Source organism: Sabethes cyaneus, chromosome 1, assembly GCF_943734655.1.
Source record: "Sabethes cyaneus chromosome 1, idSabCyanKW18_F2, whole genome shotgun sequence".
Taxonomy (NCBI): Eukaryota; Metazoa; Arthropoda; class Insecta; order Diptera; family Culicidae; genus Sabethes; species Sabethes cyaneus.
The window spans coordinates 112300704-112316975 of NC_071353.1; the positions used below are offsets into that span (position 1 = coordinate 112300704).

Consider the following 16272-nt stretch of genomic DNA (forward strand, 5'->3'; position numbering starts at 1 on the left):
ATCAGCTGCTTAGGGAACCACCCATCGCTCACACCGCAAAAATCGGTCGCCTGCGATGGGCTTAGCGTGCATGATGCCTATTGGCATCTTCATCAGCCAGGACGTAGAGTGTTTCAACCAACGTGGAACTAGAGCCATATGGAGCACCACAAGATCGGTCTCGATGACCATATGGCAGCGGAGATGGTCTGATTCCACAAAAGGCCGCTGTACTTATCCCGGAAGTATCCCAGTGGGTCAACAGGCGCCAAAGCGAAGTCAGCTAGCACCTGACACAGATTCTGTCAGGGCATGATTGTTTTAGACAGTATCTGCACAAGTTTGGGCATGCGGAGTCCCCCGCGTTTCCCGAATGCGTGGATGTAACAGGATGTGCAGGAAACTGCAGAACATCCTTTCTTCATATGCCCTCGTTTCACGGGCGCGAGAAGCAAAATGATGGCAGTGAGCGGATAGGACACTACTCCGGATATCTCCGGTCCAAAAGATGTGTTTCAGCTCGGACGGCTGGGGAGCGGTCAATGCAGCTGCTACCCAGATTGTACTTGAGCTGCAAAACCGCCGATCAACGGCGAATAAACAGCCTAACTAGCACAGTCCAGTATCTAAGAGGGTGCGTTAAGTAATACCGATAAGGTGGTTAACCAAACTCTTGTTTTAGTCTTTGATCTTGAAATGCGGTCAGGTATTAATAATATTTTTTGAAACGATGGTTCCATCAATTGTAGAATCATCGTTTCAAAAAATATTAACGATAAGGTGGTGCCAGGGAGGATTGAGGCTGGAGATTCGAGTAGGGTTTTAGGGGGTCGGGATCCTCACGCCCCGTTAGAGGATCGGGATACACAACTTCACACCCTGAGTTGTCTTCTCAGGTGTCTGATAGTACCGTATCTTCTCAAGTGCTTAGTAGATTTTCCTACTCGTAAAAAAAGGCTCTCCAAATGGAATCGACTCGTTAGAGCTGTTGGGTATACAGTAAGAGCTGTTCATTGTTTCAAGTGAGAGAAATGTCATAACCCGACTTTCTTGAATCAGCTAAAGCCCACTTAAAAAAAAGCTTGCAAGCCCTCTTTACCGTCTCTCGCCCTTAATTGATGAAGACTGAATCATACGGGTGAACAGCACCGATGATATCGGTAGACGTTAAATATCTAAATCTACTGCCCAGGAAGCACGCTGCAGTCACTCTTCTAGTGGCGGTTCCTTCACTAGAATGGAGAGACGGTGTGCAATAAGATGCGCAAGATTTTCTTCACACCAGGGCTGCGAAGTTTGAATCGTCAAATATCCAAAAGCTCTCTGCATTGTCGTGTTAGAAACGCTGCTCAGCCACCCGTGATGGATCTTTTCCCGAAGCCAGATACCGGATTTGTGAAACCGTTCACACATACTGGTGTGGACTATTTTGGACCGTGCCTTGCGATACGCGCCATACATTTGAAGATTGTAAACAGCTTGTCCACTCAGTCGTGTGTGATGGCAATTCGACGCTTTGTAGCTAGTCGAGGTTTTGCAGAGGTGTTTTACAGCGGCAATGGGACGAATTTTGTGGGAGCAAGCAATTTGCTTGTAAAGCAAATCCACGTTTACTAACGCTAAAACTAGATGGTGCTTCAACCCACCATCTGCGCCCCATATGGGTGAATCTTGGAAGCGAAAGGTACGCTCTGTGAAGAAGGCGGCCATATCAGTGATCGTCGTTCATTCGTATGTTCCGAGTGACGAAGCTTTCTAAACGATAATTCTGACAGCTGAAGCAACCATCAACTCCAGACCGCTTACTTGCATTCAGTTAGAGTGTTTGGAGCTGGAGGCATTAATACCAAACCACTTCTTGCTTTTCGGCACTAAAGGTGTGGCACAACCGGAAATAGCTATCAATATAAGTTTGAACACCTTGAGGGATAGTTGGCGCTTTGCACAGACCTTGATAAATTATTTTTGGACCCGCTGGGTTCGCGAGTATTAGTGTTCGACATCGGAACGAAAAATCCGGGTTCCGGTCCGGTCCGGTTAAAAGTCGGCACGAACTTTGTTATTCCGACTATAAAGACTAATAATCCGGTCCGATTCAGCTCTGTTCAGGTTCCGGAACCGGAACAGAGCCAAATCGGACCGGAATAAAATCGGAATAACAAAGTTCGCGCCGATTTTTAACCGGACCGGATGCCGGACTTCAATTTTCGTTCCGATGTCGAACACCAACAAGTATCCTCTCACCTCTCATTCAACCTCTCAAATAAAATAACAACTTAATAAACACAAAATTGATAATTCTTCAAGTCATTGCATTGGTTTCATACTTACGCTAGAAATGACGGCAATTTTGCCCAGAACGTGCATAACATTGTACCAAATTCCGATGTCTCGTACCCGTTGCGGAACAGCTCGTTTGTAGTACAGAAGAAACTTTTTCGCGTCCAATCTCGTTTCGAAAACGTTATTCAGCAATGCAAATAGCGGCGCCAGTGGAAAAGCTACCACAAAAATTGTTATAAATCCATACTGAATAACTGTAAAGCAAAACGAAACATAATGCGTCACAAAAAAACATACTTTCATCCAAACCAAAACTTACTCATTTTCAAGTACTCCTCAAACAGACTACGATCATGCCAGCTGATCAGGGTAAAATCTTTGGTCCACTGGTTGCAGCAGATCAGCTTTTCGCCATTTTCCGAATCTTCCGATTCGATTCCAAGTACGCTTCGAAACTCGCGGAACTTTTGCAGCAGGAATGGCAAAAGAATTTCCAAAATCAGCGAAATCAACTGTTTGCCAATCATGATGATCGCTAGCTGAATGCACAGTTCCATCAGGCAACCTCCCGGACTGCACTCCTCCTGCCGGAGGGTCAGTATCCGGTTGTACTTGGCAGGATAGCCGGGAAATTTCCCCTTCATGAATGCAATGTAGAAAATGGAGCTGTAATAGTTAATGAACTGGAAGAGATAGATTTTCAGCGTAAGGCTTTCGTTGTATTCGCTCTGCGTTCTCCGATATTCGATGTCGGTCATATACACGGCTACGTAATCATAGGCGTAATTTAAAGCTGTTGAAACAAGCAGATTGATTACGGCTGCTGTTGCCGGTAGTAGGACTAATTTGGAGGACACCGTATCAGGAGTGCCATAGATATTGCGAGACGTCATCAGAGACATCCGGTAGACTACGATTCCGAAGACTGCGGCAATTGCCAAAACGATCTGAATTGAAGAAAAAACAATGTTCAAATAAGAAGAATGATTTCGTAAGAATATTGACGTACAAAAAGGAAGATAACCGAGTAGCTATACAGGAAACTGGGGAAACGTTTGGACCAGAAGGGCGGGGATGGTTCCTGGGTACCGGTCACAATATTAAAGATGGTCTTTTTGCTGTTTTTCAGTCTTGCTAAATATTGTGGGCGAGGTGGTTCCGCGAGGGAGCAGTAATCCGTGACGCCCCACCTGTGTTGGATGGCAGAAGAGTAGCGTTTCCACATTTCCAGATAGAGTGTGGCTAAATTACGAATATTTAGATTAATCTGTACTTTTATTTTACTGGTTGAACTTACCCCAAATAGACATGAACACAGCGAACGCGATGGTGAAATTATTATCGAAAATGTACGCCAACTGCGAGGTAGTACAGGTCGTATTTAGATACCAATAGTCACACTTGGCATCGCACTGAGGGCACATTATCGTGCCACTGTCATTGCAAATTTCCTGACTTATCCGATTGTTGCGAAAGGTTAACAGTCCAAAAAAGAAGCAAATCAAACCCACAACCGAAGCCGATATTAGCATGTGCGTGTAGAATCCCAACCAGGCAAAATACATAGCTATTTTCACTCCAAAGTACTCTTTAATGTGGTCTAGCGGTTGATGTTTGATCCATCGCACTACTGAAGCCCACTCTTGCAGAAGTAATGTTCGTTGGCACTGAAGCTCTGGCAGATCGGGACTTCCGTCGTGTAGTGGATAGGCATCTAAATAGACACCATCATTTAGCAACTTGCGAAGGCCAATATCGAATTTCTCCTCCTCGCTGTCACTAAAATATGTACGTTCCAGGATAAAATGTGCCACCGCTATCCGAATGCTCGGTGTAAAGAACTCTGGTGCTCCGTCATCGAACAGGTAAGACTTTTCTCGGCAATACTCGTGCTGTAGCTGGTATTCCTTTTTCTGGAATTTGTCCCGATCAATGATGACAAACTTGAACAGCGGCCGGCGGAAGAGCCGTGCTAGCGTACTGCTTAAACTGAAATCCTTCGGGATAATATTTTCCTGATCTTTCAGCTTAACGATCGGCATTCGCATCTTCATGATCTCACAGTAGCGCGACACAACCTCCCGCGGTACGTGAATCTTAACGAAATGGATCCGTTGGGAAGTTTCCAGCTCGATTTCCAACCCTTCGGCAATCAGATTCTGCTGGAAGGTAGCTCGCTTCCGGGCTGCCACCTCGCTCTGATTCTGCCCGTTGAAGGCAAGTATGAAGTCGACCACGCGGTTGCCATCCTGGAAGCGGTTCCATGTCTGAAAGGAAGAGGATACAATGAAACGATACAATGTGTTGTTGTGGTTGATAAGAAGGAAGAATAAAAAGCAAATATCTGACGATGACTACCGCTATGTTAGCCTTTGATCAACGTTACATAGTTTGCTGTACAAATTTTGTTAGGATAAATGTTAGTGGTTAGTTTAAGGGTTAGTTGGCTTAAGAGAAAGACCCGCTAGCGTATGCGAAGCTGAGGGGATGTACAAAATAATCAGACTTGATGTAGCATTAGTAAAAATACATAGATGTTTAGGAAACCTTTTTTGTCCCCAAGCCACGTAGTTTTATCAATTCCACCGACATGGCAACGCTGGCCATCAGGCCAGCTTGAACAGCTCAGTAACCGCTGTTGACGCTTTACCACAAGCATAATCCACGTGGCTGGTGAAGTTCAACCTGTTGTCAGCCATAACACGCAGGTACTTCACGCTACGTTTGGAGACAATCACTTATCCTCCAACGATAATTTTGGCCTCTAAGGCCTACTGCTCATTACCGCCTCCGTCTTATGGTGGGCCAATCGTAGATTGATACCAGCCATCCAATCCAACCCTCTATTATGCTTATAGCGTCTGATGCCAGCATTTCCACCTCTTCTAGAAACTCGCCTACCACTGTTAGAACGATATCATCGGCGAAGCCTGTGATCTCGACCCCAGTGACCAGTTCGAGCCTCAGCACCCCATCGTACATGGCATTCCAGAGCGTGGGGCTGTAGAACACCCGCTGTCACTTTGTATTCCTTCGCCCCATCAGCCGTGTCGCATACAAGTGCCCGGTTCTCGAAGTAACTTTTAAGCAACTTGCATGGATGGTGCGGTACCCTCGTCCTATGCAGCGCTAGCGTGATTGCACCCCAGCTAGCGCTGTTAAAGGCGTTTTTGACATCGATCGTGACTATGGCACAATACCTGTCGCCACGCCTTTTCTGTCTCATAGGCTTCTGGGCCCTCTCTATGACGGACTTGATAGCGCCTACAGTGGACTTCCCCTTACGGAAGCCAAATTGCGTCCTTGTCAGCCCGACACCACTTTCCACCACAGGTGTCAGCCTGTTTCAGGATGACCCGTTCTAGTAATTTACCTAACGTGTCAAGTAGCCAAATTGACCTGTACGACGAGGGATTACCTGGTGGTTTCCCCGGCTTTGATAGCAGTAACAATCTTTGGACTTTCCATTTGTCTGGTAATTCGCATACCTCTAGGCAGTTCTGAAGCGTCTCTCTAAATATATCGGAATATGCTTGGATCGCCGCTTTGAGTGCCTCGTTCGGAATCCCGTCAGGACCGGGCGCTTTCTTCGTTTTTAAGCCCCTGGCAATTACGATGAGTTCCCCATTCGTGACCGGAATGAGGACATCATTCGATTGACCGTACGGGGTCGGAGCCACCAAACTGGATCGTGTTGCGGAAAGAGCCCTTCCACGAAGACTTTCAGCTTTTGGGGGCAGGTTTCCTGCGGAGCGGATGCACCCGTCATCTTTTCCATCACCACCTGGTATGCACCACCCCAGGGTAGGGGTTCGAATCCGCATCGCGGCATAGCTCCTGAAAACAGGATTTCTTGCTACGCCTAACCTCCTTGTTGAGCGGCAGCCTGGCCGCTCTAAGTTCGGCCCCCCGAGCTTCAGCATCTGCATCGGTCCGGGCTCTCTGCGCTCACCTTCTCGCTCTGTGGCATCTGGAGCGGAGCTGAGCAAAGGTCTCGGTCCACCAGTATACCGAGCAACGACCGTTCGTTGACTGCCCCGTCCTTGACATAGTGGTATCACATGCCCGTATTAGGACGTTGGTTAGCTCACGGGCACTCAGGTTCGAGCGGTTGCTCTCTGCGCTGAGTGCTTCAACGAACAGGTCTTTATCGAAGGCCTTCACTTTCCACCTCCTCCCAGTCGACTTCAACCCGCGTGACCGTGGCATCCATCATTCAATCGTGGACCGTATAGCTTGGTGGTCGCTATGCGTGTACCATCGGACAGACTTCAACCCATGTTGGCTAGGAATATCGGGCTACACTGCCCATGGATGCATAGTTGACGTAAAAACCAATTTCACCAAACTCTACTTTTTCGTTGCAACACATGCTTTACTATATGATACACAAAATACACATAAAAAACATGGTTTGTTTGAAAAGATTGCGGCCATAATGGAAAAACCATTTGACGTAAGTGCCACTTCTATGCAATAATGACGTCTCTCCCTACAGTTTGCAATCCATACAAAGAAACATCCACAATTGAACAAATTTTCCGTTATACACTGCCTGTGTAACACCACAGAATTCGTGAAGTCATAACTATCAACAGGTTCACTCTTGAATTAGAATTCTTAATATTAACCCTTCTAAGGTCCACATCATTTTTACCTTCCAAAAATTTGCGAAAATGGCCGTAACTTTTTTATCTTTCAATATTTTTTCACTAAATCATTCTTCCCGAAAATCTTTTCTACTTTCATAATATCTACAAATCATAGCCATATGTCACATGGTTCCGGAGTTATTCCGGTGTTCCTTGGGGGACCGCGACATCGCTTTTTTAGATAATGTGGCTAAATATTTGAAATTTGTTGGAAACATTCTGATTTTGTTAACAAATCATCGACAAAGTTACTTTGCTGCAGTTACAAGCCATGTGCGCGCCATGCGGATCCGGGAGGACACTGGGAATCCGGAACCGGACCCCAGGGACATTTCAGCATCAGTAAAATATGTCATGTCCAGGGATGGAAGATCAGTGATTTTGATAAAATCTGTGAGTTATCGCCACACGCACAGATCACGATCCGTACAGATCATGACAAACAGTGAATCTTTAACGTTGATCACAAGATTTTGTTCTCTAAACAGTCTCAGCAGTCGATCATTGTGTTACATTTTACCTAGCTGCGAGAAAAAAGGTCACACATGTTGTTTGTATGGCGATTCATACGATGCACACAACCAATCGTCTGTGTCTGTTATATTTCTCAACGCAATCATGCAATGAACATGATCTGACATGCGGTTTGTCATAATCTGTACGGAGCGCGACAAAGTGTTTGTCGCTTACAAGTAGTGATGAATCTGAATCTGAATCTGATCGCTCCTATGATCTTGCTCGCTAGAAGCGATTTTTTCCATCCCTGGTCATGTGGCATATCAAAAGACATCAGCACTTCACAAGATAGCGATTGGTGACCATCTCATGTCTCTCAGGTGCTATATGGCCGCTATAAGAGGTGCTATAAGAGGTCTGATGTCAACTAAACTTCAATTAAATGTATGGCATGTGAACTCCGATTAGTTCCTGCATCTCAATATTAGCATTATTTTAGGCTTATATAAAAATTTGACGTGAATATTAGACCAAGTGGGAAATTATTATATTAACCATTGTCAGTTTTATGCCTTGTATCGACGTAAACAGTTGAATCGAATGGGATACTTATGAAGATTCAACAATCTAAGTGCTGGTATGTTCCATTTTCAAATTTTATTGTTATTCAAGTTTTTATTAGTTTCTACAAATTAGGATCCATAGACAAAACCGATTTGTTCAACATATAATATAATATAGTGGAAGAGAAAAACTGACGTAGTGAGTGCTACTGTTACAGGGAATACAGCTAATATGAGCTACGAACGTAGCAGCCTAGTTTTTACGCCAAAGTATGCGAATAAACGTTCATCAAAACGACTGATTATTCGCAAAAACTGGCGTAGGCGTTTTCAGGTAAAATAAACTTGCATTGAATTACAAAACCTTGTCGGCCCATTTATTATGAATAATCTTCATTGAAATGACAGATTATTCAGTTGAAAATGTTAACAGATTCGGTTATTTATCCTAAAATAATATAAACGCGTTTTCCCAACAAGGATGGTGATGGTTGTTACGTCAACTATGCATCCATGGGCAGTACAGAAGGTGATATCAATGATCGATTGTTGTACCCATCTACAAAAGGTACTGACAGATCCCACGTTTGACAAATTTACGTCCAAATTGAACAAAACTTCCAAGAGGTGTGCTGGAAGAACTCAACGGTACATGCGTTCAGAGATGGACATACCATCTACCAGAGCTGGGGCAACACACACGAGCTGGGTACAGCTTACATAGCGATGGGCGAGAGGCGGAAACGGGTAATTCGGTGGTGGTCAATCATTCCTCGAATGTGCATGTTGAGAATCATCGTCGAATAAAGTCCAATACACGTCAGAAAGATGACAAAAGAGCGATGACAAGACAGTACAAAGACAACGTATATGTTGTCTAGACAACAAAAATTGCAAAAAGTGATGAGAAGACAACAAAATAATGGCGAAACGACGACAAACTCGGTGAAAAGTCGTCAAAAAACGAAGAAAAGACGACAAAATAACGATAAAACGGCAAAAAAACTGCCGAAACGAACAATAAAAAACAATAAAACAGATGACAAAGAGACGACGAAGAAGTAACGAAAAGGCAGCGAAAGACAGAAAACGACCAAAATACGACGAAAAGAAAACGGAAAACCGTTGGAGAAACGACAAAAATGCCAAAGCAGAGAATTCAAAACTACGCAAAAACAAAATAGTGGCTAAAATGGCGCTGAAGAGGCGATGAAAAGACATCAACATAGCGATAAAATGTCAAAAATCACTGAAAAGAGACAAAAAGACGATGTTAAGATTCAGATGGTGTCAGAAAGCTAAACTAACTTCTTAGCTTAGCTTAGATTAGCTTAGGTAGACTGTCCGTAGTTGCACTCCGTGATTGGCCGAACCAGTAAGATTGTACAAAAAAAAAACAATTGAATGGTACGTGGGAGTAGCATGACATTCTCACTGTGCAACTTTTAATGATTCAATATGTACTTTGAAAATTTGATCAGTAACGACGCCGGCCACGACCAAAACGTTGTACTACATGTGAAAAGGAAGGAATATTAGTCCAATACTTGTTGTTGCTATTGGTAGAGACCGCGGGTACCACTGCATCTCCACACACAAGTATCACTGGATAGGATTTGTGTTAGGAGGGGAAGGTACAGATCAGAGTTCATCTTGGTAGATGATATGATACAACGAATCAAAGCGCGTCAGCGATTATATCTCATCCATTACCATGATATGAATATTATGCTTTGGACGTTTATCTCTGTAAGTTTCGCGATAAGTTCCCGCGTGAATGGCACTGTATGGGCGGATAATATTGCGTCTTATTAGATGAGGATGAGGTTTCTCGTAAAATGAAGATAACGATATCGAGGTGGCATTTCCTAAGATAACGTTATCGAGGTAAGCATTTCTTCTTACCAACGCAAATATGTAGAGATATAGCGCCCTACACGCTCGTCAGAAAGCTAAACTAATTACTGCTCGAAAAAGAACTTACAGACCAAACAATATTGAATATTGATTTATATCAGAAATGAAATTAACTTCAGAATTATTAGTAAATCTGATCGCCAACAAATTATTAATACTGAATTTATTGCGCTAGAGGTTTTACTTCATTCATCCAAAATATTATTAGTTGCTATTTATAACCCTCCGGAGTATGATTGCTCATCGATTGTAGATAATCTATTATGTCAGTTTGGTTCTAGTTACAACAATATCTATATTCTTGGTGACTTCAACACGAATTTGCAAGAACCCAAGGCTACAAAAACTAAGCATTTCAACGATTTTTTAGCAGCTTACTCTTAATACTGTATAAGCTGCGAGCCAACTTTTTTTCACCGGTTCGGTTCTTCTCAAATCGACCTAATGATCACCAACAATAAGAGGAACGTATTGCGCTTCAATCAAGTGGATGTCTCAGTATTATCACAACATGATCTAATTTTTGCCTCGTTAGATTTCGATTTTCATCCTTGTCCCAAAATTACACCATACTACGATTATGAACGTATGAACATTGAAGGAATTGTGAATATTTTTAATACTCTTGACTGGCCTGTATTTTACAGGACGAATAACACTGATGACTTGCTACACTTTTTCACTTTTAACATGAAGGCCCTCCATGATTCATTTGTTCCCGTACGATTACACTCGACGAAACATTATTCTAATCCCAACAATACATGGTACATGGTACAATAATATAATTCGAAAAGCTATGGTTGATCGAGATTTAGCATATCGAACATGGAAAATTTCTCGAGATGATAATGACCACGTTCTTTTCAAAAGTCTCCGCAATAGAGTAACCTTTTTAAAACGCAAGGCCAAAACGCAATTCTTAGATTCACACCTCCATTCGCGTTTGCCGCCTAAAGAGTTTTGGGAAAGGTTAAAAAATGCAGGCATCCAGGATTACAAAGCGCATACTACCATTCCATTTTCCGCTGATGAAATTAATGACAGCTTTGGTAGCCACTTTTCCAATTCGTCTGATATTTACTGCCCAACTGAAACATCTCAGAATTAATTTAATTTTCAGCGTCTCAGTGAAATAGATGTGTTGAGTGCAATGTACCATATGAAATCCAATGCTGTCGGCCCCGATGAATTGCCTTCCAAATTCTTAAAATCCATTTGCCCCTTGGTAACTAAGCCTATTACACACATTTTTAACAGCATCATCAACACAGGGAACTTCCCACACCAGTGGAAAAATTCTAAAGTAATTCCCATTAAAAAGAAAACTAACTCGAGTTCCTTACAAGATCTCCGACCAATCAGCATTCTGTGTGCACTATCAAAAAATTTTGAAAAGATCTTGAAGATTCAAATCAGCGACCACGTTCGCCGTTACAATCTCTTATCTCAATTCCAATCAGGTTATCGGGCCAAACACAGTACAAAGACTGTTATGCTTAAGGTCCTAGATGATGTTGCTAGTGCTATTAATGGCGGCAGGCCAGTTGTATTGATTTTGCTAGATTTCTCCAAAGCTTTTGACACGATCTCTCACAATATTTTATGCACGAAGCTCCAAGCTAATTTTTCAAACCATGCATCAAGTCTTATTCATTCACGACGGTTCGTATTCTAGAGATATCTGTATAACGTCGGGAGTGCCTCAAGGATCTATATTAGGACCACTATTATTTTCAATGTACATTATTGACCTTCCTGATACAATAAAGTTCTGCACAGTACACCTTTTTGCTGATGATGTGCAGCTATACTTCAGTTGTGAGTGCATGTCTTCTTGCGACGTGGCTGCTAAAGTAAATTTCGACCTTACCAGGGTTAAAGAGTGGTGCGCTACCAACAGACTATCTCTGAATATATCCAAAACGAACGCTTTATTCATTACTAGAAATACGTGTCATACTAGTCAAAAACCTATATTGGAACTTAACGATGCAAAAATTAATTTTGTCGATAGTCCCATCTCCATCCAGAGTAATTTGGAATGGGATAAATACCTATTCAAACAATGTGGCAAAATACATGGTGCTTTACGATGCCTGCATAAAACCGCTATGAATTGCAGCTCCATTATAAAATTGAAACTTTTTAAAAGCTTAATCCTTCCGTACTTTGTTGCTTGTGACTTTCTACTCTCGGAGGCATATGCGTCAATTTTATCGAGAGTAGCTTTGAATATGTGCGCTCGTTTTGTTTTAAACCTCAGTCGACTCTCCAGTGTGTCTCACTTACATAAACTTTTAATTGGATGTCCTTTCGAAAACTATGGGCGTATGAGATGCTGTTTATTTTTACACAAGCCAATTGATAACAAGCAACCAGGCTATTTACTCAACAAACTTCAGCCTTTCAGGAGTACTCGATGCTGTAAATTCGTTCTACGTCGCCATAACACCTCAAAATACAGTGATACCTTTTTCGTCAGAGGTGTATCCTATTGGAACTGTTTGCCAAATGACTTAACTTTGGAAATATCTCATACTGCATTTAAGAGGAAATGTATTGAGCACTTCAATCAATGAGCTTTATCATTAATGTTAAAAACGTACAATAGAATTTTTTTAATAGTTTACGAGACACTTATTCTACCCTTTACACGATGTGACATTACAAGACACTATCTTAAGTTACGAATAATAAAGACCAATAATCTATACCTATAAAAACGGATTTCTGTCTGTGTGTCTGTCTGTCCGTATGTTCCTTATAGAATCGAAAACTACTGAACCAATCGGCGTGAAAATTTTCATGTAGAGGTTTTTGGGGCCAGGAAAGGTTTTAGTGATGGTTAGAGACCCCTCCCCCCACTAAGAGGGGGGGCTCTCATACAAATGAAACACAAATTTCTGCATAACTCGAGAACTAATCAAGCAAATAGAACAAAATTTGGCATGTGGGTGTTTTCGGTGACAAGAATTTATTCTATGGTAAATTGAGACCCCTCCCCTCTTTATAAGGGGAATAATAACTCCTCACTCCTTTAAGAGGGGGGGCTTCCAAACAAATATCCTCATAACTCGAGAACTAATCAAGCAAATGGAACGAAATTTGGCATATGAAGGTTTTCGAGGGCAAGAAAACTTTCTATGGTGAATTAGGACCCCTCTCCACTTTAAGAGGGGGCGCTCCTATATAAATGAAATACAAATTTCCTCATAACTCGAGAAATAATCAAGCAAATAGAACCAAATTTGGCATGTGGAGGTTTTTGGAGGCAAAAATATTTTCTATGGTGAATTAGAACCCCTCTCCACTTTAAGAGGAGGGGCTTCTACACAAATGAAATACAAATTTCCTCATAATTTGAAAACTAATCAAGCAAATAGAACCATTTTTGGCATGCGGGTGTTTTTGGAGGCAGCCATTTTTTCCATGATGAATTAGAACTTCTTATCTTTTTAGAAGGGGGGGAGGGCTCCCATACAAACGAAATACAAATTTCCTCATAACTCGAGAACTAAACAAGCAAATGGAATCAAATTTGACATGTAAGTGATTTTGGAGGCAAGTTTTTTTCTATGGTGAATTGAAACCCCTCTCCTCTTTAGAAAGTGAGTTATGACCCATCTCCCCTTTAAGAGGGTGGGCTTCCATACAAATGAAATGCAAATTTCCTCTTATCTCGAGAACTAATCAAGCCAATGGAACCAAATTTAGCATGTAGGAGATTTTTGAGTCTTGAATTTATATTATGATAGTTAGAGACCTGTCACCCCTGTGGTAGGGGGATATGGACTCTCATACAAATAAAACAGAAATTTTTACGAAACTCAAAAACTAATCGAACTCGAGAAATTCGAGACTCTTCCATTAATCAATAACAAGACCACAAAAACTATCTATAGTAACACGAGATCATTCAGGACGAGACGGCCGCGAGTGTTGCCGGTGACCGCAGAAATCACTACTGTCTAGGTTTATTTATTTTCCTAGGTCTACCTGGGTTTCCTGGAACGAGCGACAGCGAGTAAGGAGAGGATCGCGAAATGGTACTTTCCACAAAAAAGTTTTCCGTGAAATGGTATATTCCGCTTAAGGTTTTTCGCAAAATGGCATTCGGCGTAATGTTGTACAATCATGGCGAATATTACTATCCGCTTTCTGGCTATGCATTGAGGGGACAGGGGAGTTGTTTTCTACTTTACTGTGAGGAAAAATTTGTACATTAAACTACCCATTCCAGGTAATTAATAAGCCTTAACGTAAGCAGCAAATCAGCGTATCTGGCATTTTATACTGCACGTTATTGTATGTTAGCTTTTTGACTGCATAGGTGTTGTAAATTGGCATCCAAAATTGTATTCAAATTCTTCGTGTCGGTAATTAGCTGTAAATTAGCATTGTCAGCACTATAAGAAGGTTATCAGTAAATTAGCTGTATATTTTGCCAAAATAGCATTTAAGTAGCATTCAAGGCCACCTCTCCCCACTTTGGGAGGGGGGGGGCTCCTATACAATCGAAATACAAATTTCCTCATAACTCGAGAACCAACCAAGCAAATGGAACAAAATTTGACATGTGGGTGTTTTTGGAAACAAGAATTTTTTCTATGGTAAATTGAAACCTCTCCCCACTTTAGGGGGGGGGGGCTCCTATACAAATGAAATACAAATTTCCTCATAACTCGAGAATTAATTAATCAAATGAAACCATATTTAGCATGTAGGTGTTTTTGGAGGCTTGAATTTTTTCTATGATGAATTAGGACCCCTTACCTTTTTAGGAGGGGAGGCTCTTATACAAAAGAAAAATAAATTATCTCTAAACTCCAGAACTAATCAAGGGAATGGAATCAAATTTAGCATGTGGGTGTTTTTGTAGGCAAGTTTTTTCTATGGCGAATTCAGATCCCTCCCCTCTATAGGAGGAATATAATGACCCCTCTCCCTTTTAAGAGGGGGGGGGGGGCTTCCACACAAATGAAACACAAATTTCCTCATAACTCGAGAACTAATCAAGCAAATGGAACCAAATTTGACATGTGGGTGTTTTTGGAGACAAGAATTTTTTCTATGGTGAATTGAAACCTCTCCCTGCCTTAGGAGGGGGGGCTCCTATACAAATGAAATACAAATTTCCTCATAACTCTAGAAGTAATCAAGCAAATGGAACCAAATTTGGCATGTGGGGGGTTTTGGAGGCAGGAATTTTTTTAATGATGGTTTGAGACCCCTCACCCCTGTGGTAGGGGGATAAGGACTCTCATACAAATAAAACAGACATTTTTGCGTAACTCAAAAACTAATCAACCTCGAGAAATTTTAGACTCATAAAACATTAATCAATAACAAGACCACCAAATACTATCAATAGTAATATTAGATAATTCAGCGCGAGTCGGCCATAGGCCGCGCGTGTTGCCGGCAACCTGCCGTCGGAAGCGCCGGCCACTGCGGGGGGCAGCCCCCCGTAGAGATCACCTCTATCTAGGTTTATTTATTTTCCTAGATCTACTGACCTCTATTACTTTCCTTCAGTTGGGTCACCCTGCGAAATGGTATTTTCTACGAAAAGTTTTTCCGTGAAATGGTACATCCCGCGTAAGGTTTTTCGCGAAACTCTATATTCCGCGTTATAGTCAACCGAGAATTGGTGTTCCGTAAAATGGTATTCGGCGAAATGGTTCGTAATGATGGCGAATATTTAAATGCTATCCGCTTTATTTTATCAGGCTGAGCAATGGGGGGAGTTGTTTTCTACTTTACTGTGAGGAAAATTTGTATAATAAAACACCCATGAGCTCCTCAGAAACTTGCAAAATTCGAGATTGTGACAAAGGTCATCCGAGATTCACGATTTATGTACAACATAGTTTAATTTGTGGCAATACGAAGTTTGTCGTGTCAGTTAGTAATAATAATAAACAGACGTTGAAAAGGCAATAAAAAACAATAGACGATAGTTAGAAGACGATAGCAGAAACAATCAAACGGCGAAAACCAATTATGAAAGGCGAATGATGAATAATTAGGAACGAAACTCGACAATAAGCGCCCTTGAATAATTTAGGTCAAATTTCAAATACTACGTGAACTGATTCGATTCGAAAAGTGTTAATTTGGTTCAAATACAATACAGAACAATACCTATCAATACACGATAGAGGGTGAAAAAGAAACTCTAGAAACTTTAGTAGAACACAATACGTATGGAAATTAATTTACACATTTCAGCAAGACTAAGAAACCCTCAATACTAACAAACCTTTAAATAAAGCACAAATGTAGGTTTCATTTTGAAACAAAATTCTAACCCTTCGGTTGGCGATAAAAACACAGATGGTAAAACTACGGCTTTTTCTTCGACAACATTTGGGAACGCTTGTTTCGTTAGACCAGCCTTGATGTTGAGAAATTGTGTA

The 16272-nt window shown here is 41.7% G+C and overlaps 1 protein-coding gene across 7 annotated transcripts in view; it reads right to left on the minus strand.

The window, feature by feature from the left end:
* The window catches only part of LOC128732983 (anoctamin-5), a 56170-nt gene that overhangs the window by 7497 nt on the left and 32401 nt on the right, over positions 1-16272 (minus strand). For all 7 annotated transcript variants that reach the window (XM_053826497.1, XM_053826490.1, XM_053826491.1 and 4 more), the window contains exons 4-7: positions 3560-4529; positions 3272-3504; positions 2582-3209; positions 2311-2516 (exon numbers count right to left, since the gene is read on the minus strand). In XM_053826497.1, the coding sequence (XP_053682472.1) occupies positions 2311-2516; positions 2582-3209; positions 3272-3504; positions 3560-4529 (2037 nt within the window). The remainder of the gene's footprint in view (positions 1-2310; positions 2517-2581; positions 3210-3271; positions 3505-3559; positions 4530-16272) is intronic.